This window comes from Rattus rattus, chromosome 8 (assembly GCF_011064425.1).
Source record: "Rattus rattus isolate New Zealand chromosome 8, Rrattus_CSIRO_v1, whole genome shotgun sequence".
Classification (NCBI taxonomy): Eukaryota; Metazoa; Chordata; class Mammalia; order Rodentia; family Muridae; genus Rattus; species Rattus rattus.
Window position 1 is genome coordinate 18381106 of NC_046161.1, and position 14907 is coordinate 18396012.

General features: G+C 52.1%; 1 protein-coding gene across 2 annotated transcripts; it reads right to left on the bottom strand.

Annotated features, from left to right (window-relative positions):
• Positions 1 to 630: 630 nt before the first annotated feature.
• Positions 631 to 6335, bottom strand: Acp5 (acid phosphatase 5, tartrate resistant). Of its 2 annotated transcripts, none has more exons than XM_032911039.1 (5): positions 6133 to 6335; positions 3866 to 4132; positions 3550 to 3677; positions 1682 to 2027; positions 631 to 1179 (listed from the first exon to the last, which is right to left on the bottom strand). In XM_032911039.1, the coding sequence occupies exons 2-5, from the start codon at positions 4130 to 4132 to the stop codon at positions 937 to 939; spliced, it is 984 nt and encodes a 327-aa protein (XP_032766930.1). In that variant the 5' UTR covers positions 6133 to 6335; the 3' UTR covers positions 631 to 936. The 2 variants fall into 2 exon arrangements, with proteins under 2 accessions (XP_032766930.1, XP_032766929.1); XM_032911038.1 differs by lacking the exon at positions 6133 to 6335 and adding an exon at positions 4533 to 4654.
• Between the last annotated feature and the right edge of the window lie 8572 nt (positions 6336 to 14907).

Below are 14907 nucleotides of genomic sequence, written 5' to 3' on the forward strand. Positions count from 1 at the left end.
CTGCCTCTATCTTCTCATGGATAAACTAAAGCATGCTGCACCAAGCCGGCTGTCCATTTTCAGCAGGACCTCGCCTCTGCCAGACTGGCCTGGGAGTTCTAGGTCTAAGTGGTCCTCTGCTCTCACTCCCCTGTGTGCCTGGGGATATCTCATCTGCAGCCAGGCACAATGGGAGCTACCTATAATCTCAGTGGTGGGGGAGGTGGTGTGTGGACCACAGACAGCAGGATCTGAGTTCAAGGCCAGCCTGGGCTACATGAGAAAAACCAAAGGTCAAGGGTGCAGCTCAGTGGTAGAGCCTTGGATAGCATGCAGGAGGCCTGCACTCCATGGCTCCTAGATCTCTTAGTCTCATAGCCGGGGTAGCAGGGCTAACGCTCAGGTATAAGGTTAGATGGCTACGTGTCAGACTAAGAGACGGACAAAAGGCTGAAGAGATGGCTCAGCAGGTAATGGCACCTGCCATCAAGCGGAACCTGTTGTGTTTGATCCCTGGGACCCACGTGGTGGAAGGAGAGAGCAGACCCCCACACATTGACCTTTGACTTCCACATGCCTAGCAGGGCTGCATCTACCCTGTACACACGTTGCCTTTTAACCTTGATGACACACCCATTCTGGAGACAAGTACAGCCTTGTCAACTATTGTTTTATTGAATAGCAGTGACAGTGAGATGCTTGATTTAAAAGAAAGCCCCACTCCCAAGAAAGCTCTACCCCAAAACCACAGGGGTAAGCCTGGCTGTGGGGGCCAGTTGGTGTGAGCGTACTTCTTTCCTGTATGTAAGCCTCTGTGGTTCCCCTTCCCACTCTGCCAGAGTACCAGGGCAGAGAAAAAGCTGCCGGTGGGTGAGGTCCTCACAGGGCCCACCCATCACGCTTGCAGAGGCTCCTCCCTCAGACCCATTAGGGGATAAGCAGGACCCTTGTAGGTGTTCAGGGTCTGGGTCGCCTGGGGAGGCTGGTCTTGAAGAGTGATTTTCCAGAGGCTTCCACATACGTGATGCTCATTTCTTTGGAGCCTATCTCCACGTATGTGAAGCCACCCAGAGAGTCCTCAGATCCGTAGTGAAAGCGTAGGTAGCCGTTGGGGACCTTTCGTTGATGTCGCACGGAAGGGTCCATGAAGTTGCCGGCCCCGCTCAGCACATAGCCCACACCGTTCTCATCCTGAAGATACTGGGGGCAGAGGATACAAGGTTGGTCATCCCGGCCCTGCCTAGGTGACGACCAGGGGCTTCACCTCCATCTGCCTCAAACGTGGGGATAGGTCTACCCCTGACCACAGAGCTACCTTGAGCAAGCGGTGGATAGCCTCTCTTTGCTTCAGTTTCCCCATCTACAGGAGTGGATCCTACTTCCCGGGCACGACTGGGAGTCACTTTGGCATTTAGGGGAACCTTTTTGTTTTTGGCAGTGTTGAGAATGAAATTCACAGATTCCTGCTTGGTAGGCAAGGACTCTATTCTGAGTCCCGGTCTTGGGCCCTCACTGGGGGATTCTAGTCGGAGCGCTAACGCTGAACCACGCCCCCATCCATTCGCTAGGTGGTCCTATGTAAGGGTCCTACTGCTGAGCCACGCTCCCAGACCCTCACTGGGGAAGAGCGCAGCCATGTGGCACCTTGCAGTACAGTAAGAATTGCTCACCAGGTTCCCCACGCTATCCACAGATCCCTCACCTGCAGGTTGTGGTCATGCCCACACAGGTAGGCGGTGACCCCGTATGTGGCCAACAATGGCCTCAAGTTCTTGACCAGGCAGCGGGTGGGTCCGTGCTCAGCGATGGACCAGATGGGGTAGTGACCGGCCACCAAAACATAGTCCTCCTTGGCTGCTGCCAACTGTTTCTTGAGCCAGGACAGCTGAGTGCGGGCCACTCCCAGGTCTCGGGGCATTTCGGGCTGCTGGCTAACAAAGTCGTCGGAATTGCCACACAGCATCACGGTGTCCAGCATAAAGATGGCCACGGTGATGTTCGACCGCGGAACTTTGAAACGCAAACGGTAATAAGGGCTGGGGAAGTTCCTGCAGGGGGAACAGAAGCCATGGGGAAGACATTTTAGCAGAGACACTAAGGTTGGTTCTGGCCAAGGGACCTCCCGTTTTTATCTTTTTTTTTTAATCTTAAAAACTTTCTTTTTAGAGTTAATTATTTATTTTTGTATTTTATAAGCTTGAATGTTTGCCTGAAGGTGTGTCTGTGTACCACGTGCATGCCGTCCCTGAGGAGTCCAGAAAGAGTTCCTTTGGGACTGGAATTACAGATGCTGTGAGCTGATATATGGGTGCTGGAAAACAAACCGAGATGTTAAGATGTGTGTGTGTGTGTGTGTGTGTGTGTGTGTGTGTGTGCACGCACTCACATATACTCATGTTTGCACACGTGCATAGAAATCAGGGTCGTCAAATTCAGCTGTTGTCCCTCAAGAGCTGTTCATCTTGAGTTTTCTGATGTATTTCTTTATGTGTGGCGGGGCGGACACACCGATGTATCCACAGAAGCCACAGCAGGCCGCTCAGTGTCCTGTCACTCTCCACCTTGTTCATCTGAGACAAGGTCTCTCGTTGACCCTGGCGTATATCCCACCCTGGACTAACCTGGAAACCAGAAGGCCCCCTACATCCTCTTGTCTCCCCTATAACCCCGGCTACATTTTTTGTTTGTTTGTTTTGGGTTTTTTTGTTTCCATTTTTTATTATTAGCACGTGTGAGTGAGGGTCAGAGGACAATTTTTCGTAACGGGTTCTCTTTTCTCAAAAGGTTCCCAGGATTGAACTCAGGTTTATGAGGTAAGTGATTTTGTATCCACTGAACCACTTATCCCTCAATCCTGCCTTCTGAGGCAGGGCATCTCACTGAGTTGTAGGGCTCACCGACCCTCTAGGCTTCTCTGTCTCCACCTCCCCAGCACCATTACAATCACGTGCCTCTACTCTGCTTTTAACACAGACTGTGTGGGCTGAACTCAGGTCCTTGTATTTGCTTACCAAGTGCTTTCCTGACTTCATGCTCCTTCGCCTCAAAAGGCTACTCTGGCTAGGCACAGTGGTGCACACCCGCCATCTCAGTATTTTGAAGGCCGAGGCAACAGAATCTTAATTTTGAGACCAGCCAAGACTACATAGCAAGATCCCATCTCAAAAACAAGCAGATGAGTGTGGCAGTGCCTGTCTGAAAATGTACCCCGTAGGAGCTGAAGAGAGCAGCATCAGGAGTTCAAGATTATCCCTGGCTACGTGGCCAGCATGGGCTACACAACACCCCGTTTGAACAAAACAAAACAAAACAAAACAAAAAGGCGAAACAAAACACAGACCTTCCAAGGGCAGTGCCATGGATCAATGAGTGAAGCACCCACTGCCTGATGACCTAAACTCCATCCCTGGCAGCCACACAGGAGAAGGAGAAAACGGATTCCCATAATCTGTCCTCTGTCCTTCACACATGTGTTGTGCCCCCCACCCCCTCCCCATAAATAAAACACAATTAAATTGCCCCTGAGTGACATGGCGGCCTCTTCAGGGAAAGAGGGAAGTAAGTACTCACCAGCGCTTGGAGATCTTGGAGTAGGCAATTTGTGCCGAGACATTGCCAAGGTGATCGTGGTTTCCAGCCAGCACGTACCAGGGGATGTTGCGGAGGGCACGGTCAGAGAACACGTCCTCAAAGGTCTCCTGTGACAGACAGTAAGGGCATCCCCCCTCTGGGGTCAACAGTCACTCTGTTGCTTCTACCAAATCAGAAACCAAGGGCAACGGAACCACCGGGAGTCCGAGGTCCTTCTGCCTTCTGCCCTCCCCAGGGGAAGGCCCCGGTGTGGAGTGGCCTCCCACTGTCACCTCTGACTCCGCCTAGGACATACCTGGAACCTCTTGTCATTGGCGTCATGCACTCCAGTGAAGTAGAAGTTGTCCCCCAGGGACATGATGAAGTCAGCGCCCATAAGCTGCACGGTTCTGGCGATTTCTTTAGCATTGGCCATTTCCCGGGCTGTGTGGAATGGGGCATTGGGGACCCCTCCCCAGTCACCCACAGCCACGAATCTCAGGGTAGAAGCTGGGGCTGTACAGTGAGCCAGGAGTGGGAGCAGCAGGATTTGCAGGCCCAGCAGCACCATCCACGCATCCATCTGTGAGGGAAGAGAGAATCGGAAGTCTGTGGTAAGCACAGAGAGCGAGACCATAAGAACCACACCTTCCCTGGTCCAAGCAAAGACCAACCAGCTGAGCCTGGTCTGATGGTGCATGCCTATAAACTCAGGCACCTCAGAGGTGGAGCAACAGGATCAGAAGTTCAAGGCCAGCCTCAGCTACAAGGAAGTTTAGAAAACGGAAACAGAAAGTCTGAGGTAAGAAAGACTAGACCTGTCCAACAAGATACACACACACACACGCACACACACGCACACACCACCATCTACAGCTGTCAGTTCTACAGACACAGCAGCAGCAGTTGGGCCTACAGGAGCTGAGGAGCTAGGGAAAGTAGTCCCACAGGTCCTTCCACCACCCTGCCCCTCAGGCACTCACGCTGGAGGAAGCACAGGTGGTCATAGAGGACACAAGAGGCAGGGAAGCTCCTGGAACAGAAGCGGTGATCGCTGAGACTTTATTCTCTGGGGCAGAAGTGCATCATTAGGAAAGATGATGCACTTTCTCCGAGGACTGTCCAGGAGCCCTCCCCTTGGGTCATGTGAGCACCAGACTTCCCCAGAGCTGGACATGGGGCGGGGGAGGGAAGGGAAGCATCCAGGCCAGGCTGGACCGTGAGAACTTTCTCAAAGCTAGCACAGTCAGGGGGCTGCAGGCCAGCCAGGGTCTGATGGAAATGTATACGGGGCATCTGTAGGTCCTGTGTGTGACCAACTGTACACTGTGCAGTGCTGACAGTGTCCTGTGTGTGACTGACTGTACACTATGCTGTGCTGACAGTGTCCTGTGTGTGACTGACTGTACACTATGCTGTGCTGACAGTGTCCTGTGTGTGACTGACTGTACACTGTGCTGTGCTGACAGGGTCCTGTGTGTGACTGACTGTACACTGTGCAGTGCTGACAGTGTCCTGTGTGTGACTGACTGTACACTGTGCAGTGCTGACAGTGTCCTGTGTGTGACTGACTGTACACTGTGCTGTGCTGACAGTGTCCTGTGTGTGACTGACTGTACACTGTGCTGTGCTGACAGTGTCCTGTGTGTGACCGACTGTACACTGTGCTGTGCTGACAGGGTCCTGTGTGTGACTGACTGTATATTGTGCTGTGCTAGCATCTGTAGGTCCTGTGTGTGACTGACTGTACACTGTGCTGTGCTGACAGTGTTCTGTGTGTGACTGACTGTACACTGTGCAGTGCTGACAGTGTCCTGTGTGTGACCGACTGTACACTGTGCTGTGCTGACAGTGTCCTGTGTGTGACTGACTGTACACTGTGCAGTGCTGACAGTGTCCTGTGTGTGACTGACTGTACACTGTGCTGAGGCTGTGCTGGGCCTGAACCTGAACATCTGTGTTCCTACACCCGTGGCCGCCTGTAACTCGCCATCACTCTCTCTGGGTGGGTGTCTTGGCTCTAGCAGGGGAACCTCAGTGGCTCGCCTGTGACATACACTCCAATTCTTCCTTCCTTTCTGTTTGTTTTGAGACAGTGTCTCAAGAAGCCCAGGCTGACCCCTAACTCCCTCCCCATGTAGCCAAGGATGACCCTGAACTCGTGAGCTGCTGCTTCTGAGTGTTGGAATCACAGGCCTAAATAATTCCTCTGTGGCGCCCATGTAACAGACCCTTGTCTCATCTGTTTTGTGTGTAAGTCCTGCTGCATCTCTAGTGTAAATTGTGTATTTGAAGTCATCTAAGCCTGAGACTGTCTCCCAGTCTCCTGCCTTTTCCAGGAAGTTCTGTCCACACTCTTCCCTGGCTTTCCACCCACCCGGTTTCCAGCCTGAGGAACTTCCAGAAGGCACACCCCACGTGGCTGTAGTCTTTTGACCTTGGCACCCACAGCAGCCAGCTGCAGGCCTATTTGACCGCAGAGCCCAGCGCTGTGGTAGGTGTGGCCAGCTTCTCACCTCCTCCCCTCCCTCCTTGGCTTCACACACCGCCCATTCTTTCCAGACTCATTCCTTGAACACTCACCACCAATCTCTCCCGTCCCTGCCAGCGCGGATCCGGAATCCCTGGTTCCGTGCTTTGCAAAAAGGCTCAGAGAGGGTCGGCGACTCACCCCGGGTCACCCAGCGAAGGGCTCGCTATGGAATCCCCGCTCGCACCTCTCAGTAGACGAGAACAGGAAGGAAGTGGGGTGGCCTCAACAGACAGAGACCCCTCCCCCGTGAGAGGCAGAGCAGGGGCCTGGCCCGGGAGTCTCACCTTAGCGGTGGGTCCAGGGTCTAGGACAAGCTGTGCCTACCCAACTGAGCTGCGGATCCGCGGGCAGTTCGCTCGGGGCTGCACGAGTTGTGAAGAGGCGGCGCCCGCCAGCCTTCGCCCACGGCTCCCTGCCTGCCCTACTGAGTCCAGAGTTGCAGAGGGCGGGTGCCTCGGTTTCCCCGCCCCGATCCTGCCTCAGCCATTACCTGGCGTCTTCCTTCCAAGATTCAGAGTTCCAGGAGTTGGGGGGGGGGGTGTCCCGGGACCTGATTTCAGTACCACCCGCCTTCGACTCTTGGGGTGCTCGCAGCCTCTGGCGGCCGCGCTGGGAGGTTCAGCCAGGGACTGAGCCGGGCTCCCTAGTCAGGTGTGCTGTCTCTAATCGGTCTCCCGGTCTTTTAGAAGGGGCAAGAAGGGGGCAGGGTGGCAGGTCAGCGGCGGAGGGCTTGCCTGGGACCAGAGCGGGTTTGGGGGTGCGTGGAGGAAAGAGGGGGCGGATTTGACTGCTCTGTGTGCCAGATAATAGCCACCTGTAAAACAGGCCTTCAGGATCGGGGAGAGGAGGAATTTAGGCAGAGAGGGACCCAGAGGGGCGGAGCAGAGCCATCCTCTTCCGCACACTGCAGGTCTTTCCTGTTATTTCAAACAAGAATTTTTTGCACGTCTGCAGGGAGGCTGGGGATGTGACTCAGTTGGTAGAGTGCTTGCCAACACGTACGAAGCCCTAGGTCACAGACGCGGGGCGGTATAAACCAGGTACTCAGCTGTAACCCTGGGCCATGGAGGTCAGAGGGCCAGGAGTTCATGCTGAATCTCTTCGCCACAGCAAGTTCAAGACACGAGACTCTCACTCATAAATTAATAGGTTGTCCTTAGAATTCTGAAGAATAAAGCTGGGCCCCTATGGTGGTTCGCTTCTGTAATCCATCACTTGAGAGGCAGAAGCAGATCTCTGAGTTAAAAGGTCGGCCTGATCTATAGAGAATATTGCAGGATGACCAAGGCTACATAGAAAAATCCTGTCTCTAAAAACAAAAACAAAACCCAACCCAAGTAACAAAGGAATCCCAAAGAATAAAGTCTGGTGATGGGTCTTCAGGATGGCTCAGAACGGTGCTCTCTGGCAAGTCCTGAGAGCCTGCATTCCATCAGGCGGAAGGAGAGCACCAACTCCCAAAGGTTGTCCTCTGACTTCCACATACGGGTTGTTGCCCTCCCAATAATAAGTAAATACATGCCACAAAGATTTAAAGAGTCCCGGTGTGGTAGGTCATGTCTGCTCATGGATGGTAGTGAGCTTGAGACAGCTGGGCTAAATCGGGAGGACTGGTTAACCTAGGCTAAAGTGTGAGAGCCCGCCTAAAAAGAATACCCTTCCCAAAAAATGAATTCTGGGGGGGAAAGAACATAGTCCCAGGGGCCAGAAAGGTACACCAGTGGATATCTTTCATATAACCCAGTACACTCATAACTGTACTCTGCTCTTGCAGAGGACCAGGTTTGGTTCCCAGGACACAAGCCAGGCTCCTCATGACCGCCTGTAACTCCAGCACCAGGTCAACTGATGCCCTCTGCTGGCCTCTGTAGGCACCTGCACTTATGTGCACTTACACACTCCTAGAGGACCAGCTGGTTAACAAGTACTGAAGGAGAGGCAGTTTCTTCATTGGTGAGGTATCCATGCTCCTGTAAGCAAGCCTAAGGAAATTCACTGGGACACACACACACACACACACCACACACACCACACACACACGCACACTGCACAGTCACACAAAGACATGGAGGTAGACAGGATAGGAAAGGTTCTTACAATGGAGCCTGAATTTGGCCTGGAACCCACATCAAAGTGGAGGGAGAGAACCACACACACAAAGTTATTTTCCGATCGCTACAGTTTTGGTGTTTTTGTTTGTTTGTTTTTTGAGACAGCGTAGCTGTAGCTGTTCTGGAACTAGATAGGTAGAGCAGGCTGTCCTTGAACCCACAGAGATGTCTGCCTTTGCTTCTAGAGTGCTGGAATTAGAGGCCACCGTGACTGGCAGACCTCCACAGTCTTTCCATAGCACCCATGTGAGCTCACACAGTATATCACACACACAAATATTAAAGCTAAAAATGTTTGAAGTAGAAGGGGGTAGGCACACGTGTGTGCACGTGCATACACACACACACACACACACACACACACACACACTGAGGGAAGTCTTCCTCTGATGTCTCAATCACATCATGTGACTCTGAGCTAATGTGTGAGCACCCCCACCCCCACCCCTCATCCTCCCATCCCCTAAGCCCCCTACTCCCTGTGTGCCTTGCCCTGAGCTCCACAGCTGCCGCCGATAAGAAAATACCAGCTAGGGCTGGTGAGTGGGCTCAGTGTGTAAAAGCCCTTGTTGGCGAAGATGATGGGAGGATAGAATGGGCCTCCGAGTCATGTGCGGACACCTACACATCCCGTACATGCAGTGATGAAATTAAGCAAATGGCACAGGCCAAGCCGGGCGAGGTGGCCACACCTGGGATCCCAGCACCGGGAAGGCAGAAGACAGAGGACCAAGAGCTCCAGGCTGACGTCAGCAACAGAGCCAGAACCTGCATAAAAAATAAAACAAGCAGACAGGTTAGGCTGGCCTGACCTTGAACTCCTGGTCCTCCAGAGCACTGAGGTTATAGGTCAGTGTCAAAAAACCTGTTTGCTTGCTTGTTTTCAGACAGTGTCACGGGAACTCACTAGGAGACCTGGCTGGCCTCAAATTCCCAGAGCTTGGCATGCCCCTCAGGCGCTGGGCACAAAGGCGTTCTCCACCATGTTGCGCGCTGCTGATTGGATTTTACACTCTTTGTATTTTTTGAGATTAGGATTTGTAGTTAGTCCAGGCTGCCCCGAACTCCTTCCTGGCCTCAAGCCATCCTCCTGCCTCAGCCTTCCAAGTAGCCGAGACAACAGGTATGTACCACCATGCCCAGCTGGCTCAATGTCTATTCGTTTTTCTGTGCCTTAATTTGCCTTCAGAGAAAAACGGGGAACCATTCATAATTGTCTTTTGCTTTTAACTTTAACGACCTGAATTGGGTTTAAACTCACTAGATTGCAGAGACTGGCCTTGAACTCCTGATCTTCCTGCCTCCACCTCTCTAGTGCCAGGACCACAGGAAGAACAACCATGCCAGCTCCCCACCCAATCCACCCCCACCCTGCAGCGTCAGCCTCAGGTCAACCCTGTGCTGGAGCTCCTCTCCAGCTGGTGCATCTGTCCCCTCCTCCTCCTGCCCTTTCTTTTTCCACTGTCTCCCAACCTGGCTTCTCTGACTCACCTTCTGAGGGAGCTGCTGACCTCTGGCCTCTGACCTCTGGCCTTTGACCTCAGGGCCTTTGCCCTCAATGTCCCACCTACTTGAAGGCTTTTCCTTCTTCCAGTGGTGCTCCAGGGTTCCTGCCCTGTCACTCCCTTGATTCTCTGTCTTTCTCTCCCTCCCTGCCCACGCCAACCCGCACCCACACAGACCCTGGCTGTGGAACCCAGGGTCTCCTGATCTACCACTGAGCCACACCTGAGTCCCCAGACTTATCATCGCTGTAGCTTTCCTGTAGCACATTATCAATGTCTGACCAGTGTCGTGCGTATTTATCTTCTTTTTCCTCGTCTCTCCAACTGCGTGACTGTCTCACAGTAACTTTTTCTGCCGGTGAGTTTTGTTTCTTTGTTTGGTTTTTGACATTTGAGACAGGGTTTCACATAGCCCAGGCTAGCCTGGAACTTTGTGCAGCTGAGAACAACCACCTTCTGGTCCTCCTGGCTGGGATTATAGGATCCCCCACAGCACTCCATTCTTTCTCTGTGGTATCTCTGGCTGTGCCTCTAGCGTCTATCAGGAGCGCACACGCGTCTTTGGCGTGTGACAGGATCAGTGAAGCCTTTGAAAACTGCTCTTTCCATCCGTCCTCCATCAAGCCTGAATATGCTGCCTACTGGGCTCTCCTTAACTCCCTCGTCGAGAAGGAGGGAGGGAGCAAAACTGAAGTGTGTGTGTGTGTGTGTGTGTGTGTGTGTGTGTGTGTGTGGTGTGTGTGTGCATGAGTATGTGTGTGTGTGTGTGTGGTGTGTGTGAATGTGTGTGAGTGTGTGTGTGTGTGTGTGTGTGTGTGTGTGAGTATGTGTGTGTATGAGAGTGTGTGTGTGTGTGTGTGTGTGTGTGTGTGTGTGTGTGTGTGGGTGCCTGTGTGTGTGTGTGATGAGTATGTGTGTGTGATGAGTGTGTGATGAGTGTGTGTGTGCATGTGTGTGTGTGATGAGTGTGTGTGTGCACGTGCATGTGATGAGTATGTGTGCAGTTGTGTGTGAGTGTGCATGTGTGATGAGTGCTTGTGTGTGATGAGTGTTTGTGATGAGTGTGTGTGTGGTGTGTGTGAATGTGTGTGAGTGTGTGGTGTGTGTATGAGTGTGTTGTGTGAGTGTGTGTGTGTTGTGAGGGTGTGTGTATGTGAATGTGTGTGAGTGTGTGGTGTGTGTGAGTGTGGTATGTTAGTGTGCTGTGTTTTGTGAGGGTGTGTGTATGTGTGTGTGTGGTGTGTGGTATGTAGTGTGTGGTGTGTGTGTGTGATATGTAGTGTGTGGTGTGTGTGTGATATGTAGTGTGGTGTGTGGTGTGTGTGTGTGTGTGGTGTGTGGTATGTGTGAGTATGTGTGAGTGTGTGTGTGTGTGTGTTTAAAGGATTTCGTGGCTGAAGAGATGGCTAAGTGGTTAAGAGCACCGACTGTTCTTCCAGAAGGCCAAGTTGATGGTGGTGCACAACTGTCTGAAACTCCAATCCCAGGGGATCTGATGCCCTCTTCTGACCTTCACAGGCATCAGGTGTGCACACAGTACACATACAAAGTGCAGCCACACACTCATATACAGAAAACAAATCTTAAAAAATAAAATAAAAACACCCAACCAGACTCGAGTGGCTTACACGATGGGGGCTTGCTCTCAAAACAGTGGCTGTCTCACTCCTGGGAGGCTGAGAACCGGTAGCTGCTTCAGTGCACAAGGTTGAATGCCTCAGAAGTCCCAGTCTTGTGGTGAATTCCTGGGCAGCCGCTGGCCTGAGGAAGGTGGAGGAAGTTGTGTTCCAATGTCACTGAAGGACATTGTCAGTGAATGTGAAAGCAGCAGCAATAGAGGCCCTCAAAAGGAGAGGCAGGCGAGTGGGCAGGCAGGTAGGTTGACAGGTGGGCAGGCAGATGGACTGGCAGGTGGGCAGGCAGGTGGACTGGCAGGTGGCCTGGCAGGTGGGCAGGCAGGTGGACTGGCAGGTGGGCAAGCAGATGAGTTGGCGGGTGGATGGGCAGGCAGCTTTCCAGATCTGGGCCACCCGAAAGAAGGCACCACCCATACAGATGAGAGAAGGGTATCCCCCTCTTGTAACCCTTCTTGAAAACACAAATTCATCCAGAGGAGTCACATCTTGGTCCAGATCCCATCAGGTTGACTTGAGAGGTTCATTTTTTTGTATCCCATTTTATCTCCACTCAGAAACTAGGCCATGCGCCTTTTGCCGTCTATTCTGGGTGAAAGGTGCTGTGCCTCTTCAGTTCAGCAGCTGATCCAACTCACTATGTCACTTTAAGACTGGCTTCTGAAGCCTCGGGTTAGTGCCTCAAAGTGACACTACAGGCAGCTAGGCAAAGCCTCCGCAGGGAATTGTGCCTCTCTGATTTGAAGCCCAGGGAGAAAAGGGGAGGGGGACTTACCTCTGCCCTTTGCTCCCAATACTTATGTGGCTCTCAGAGCATGCATTCACTGGTAAAAGCTCGCTGTGAGTTTGCACATTCAGATCATAGATTGAATAAGAGTTTATAACGGAGAATGACTATGTGCATAACACTAGGAGCAACTATCTGGGTTAACTTTCACCATTTCTCCTGGCCTGCAGGGTCATGGAAAAGTTTTAGACTATAACTAAGCCATCCTTGAGGCTTTGTTTAGACAAATTCAGTCACTATCTTACCTCCTGTTTTTGCACCTGGGGTCTTGTGATGTATATGTGCCCTTCGGTTAATGGTTTCTGTAGCCCCTTGGAATGTGCCCTAAGTTTTAGAAGTCTGCTGTTACCTCAGAAGCAGTCCGGTTATAAAAGGGACTGAATGTCTCTGTGGGGGTTGCCATTTGGAAACAATTGTATCCCTTGCACTCTAGATGTTTACTGAGTCTGGGGTCTTCCTTCAGCGAAGGACCCTTACAGACTGTCAGTCAAGTTGACTGTCAAGGACAGCCATCACACTTCGATGGGGGTCTACCACCTCCTGCCAGCCTAACTGTATTCCAGGAACTGTTTTCTTTGCCTTTCCCCACCCAGCCAGAGTCTCATGTTCCCCAGGCTGACCTCAAACTTACTACATAGCCGAGGCTGGCCTTAAACTCCGAATCTTCCTCCCAAGTGCTGGGACCACAGGCATTTGTCACCTCCTACTCCCCCACTCAGTTCACTAGAGTGAGTAGGCTCAGATGCTAATTTGATGGCGGTCTGGAAAGTAAGCGCCTACCCAGCTTGCCATAGAAGCAGCAGAGTAGTTTTCTTTTTAACTAAAGGCTTGAAGAAAACAGTCTCCAAAGGTGTGTTTTATTTATCCGGTTGTAACCTATTTAATGGAGATAAAGTCTGGCTTATAGGGCAGGCTGTCCTGGAACTCAGAATGCCCCTGCCTCTGCCCCAGTGCCAGGGTGTTCAGATTTTTGTTATTGTCATTTTTTAAATTTTTTTTCAGTACTGAAGGTGGAACTCGGGGCTTCGAACAACCACTCCAGCTCTGAACTGACCTCTTCCTCCCTGCTCTTTCCTTACCTCCGTTCCTCCTTCCTTAGTAAAGGGAAATTAGAGATGACCAGCAGCTAGATGACTGCCGGTTTGGTTTGCCCACCGCTGCCCCACGTGGCCAACGTCGGAACTGCAATCAAACTTGATAATTCAGATTTGTTCTAACAAACACTGAGTGCTAGGTGGGAGCAGGTGGGAAAAAGAGCATCCTATAGTAGAACCAGCCAAGCCCAGAGTAGCAGTGTAAGCTGCCATTCTACTATTGCGTATGTAGAGGTGGGGAGGCAGGAGACAAGGTTATCCCCTCCTGAGTCAAGGCCAGCCTGGGCTAGTTGACATACTGTTTCCAAACACTGAAGAGGCTAGGCTTGGTGCTGCATGCCTTTGACCCTTTGATTCCAATGCTTGGGAGGCAGAGTCAGCAGGAACTCTGTGAGTCTGAGGCCAGCTTGGGTTACATAATGGCAGGCCAGCCAGAGCTAGAGAGAGAGAGAGAGAGAGAGAGAGAGAGAGAGAGAGAGAGAGAGAGGCAGGGAAGCAGTGGATGAAAGTGTTGCTCCCATATCTAAGACCTTAGTTCCAGGTCTTGTGGTAGAAGGAAAAGTTACTCTTGCAAATTGTCCTCCATATAGGCATTGTCACACACACACACACACACACCTAAAAATACACATACATACATGCATGCATACACACATGTAAATTAAAAAAGAAAACCACCCAGAAATCTATAGCCCTTGAGCATGAGTCTCCTTCACACACACCCTCACAGGCGCTCCCCCCGTGAGTGAAGCCTGTGCTCATCCCATGAGCCCGTCCTAGTGCTTACCCCAGTTCCATATCTTTCCCATGTGTCACCTGCTCACACTTTCCTAGGCCCCGCAGTGCTCTTCAGCGAGTTCTTCATCCTGAACCTGAGGCTGTAAGACTTGTCCACATCTGACTTCCTGCTACAGACACTTTAGTCACAGGGGCCGGATCTCCCCTCCCCACTGAGGGCCCATGTGGAATTAAAGCAAGTTCCAGGCGGTGGGAAGACAGTTTTACAATAACTCATTTTGGGGCAGGATCTTCTGTAGCCCAAGCTGGCCTTGGGCTCTCTGTGTAGCCAAGGATGGCCCTGCTCTCTTCTGCTTCCCCCTTGGATGCTGGGGTGACAGGTGTGTGTCCCCACCATCTGGTCTCCATGGTGCTGGAGTGACAGGTGTGTGTCACCACCATCTGGTCTCCATGGTGCTGGGGTGACGGGTGTGTGTCACCACCGTCTGGTTTCCATGGTGCTGGGGTGACAGGTGTGTGTCACCACCATCTGGTCTCCATGGTGCTGGGGTGACAGGTGTGTGTCATCGCCATCTGGTCTCCATGGTGCTAGGGTGACAGGTGTGTGTCACCGCCGTCTGGTCTCCATGGTGCTGGGGTGACAGGTGTGTGTCACCACCATCTGGTTTCCATGGTGCCCGGGAATGGACGGTGCTGGGGAGTGGAAGTTACACCCATGCACACTAGGTGACTTAGTTAGAATTTCAACTGCTGTGATAAGACAGTATGACCAAAAGCAACTTGGGGAGGGAAGGGTATTCCATGTACCCTCCAGGCAACAATCCGTGGTGGGGATTAAAGGAAAGCACCCACCATCTTACCCACACACCGTCCATCCAGTTCCTCACTCACTCTCTCACTCGCTGGCCAGTGAGCCTCTGGGATCTTTGCTGTCTCCACCTCCCCAGTGAGACACT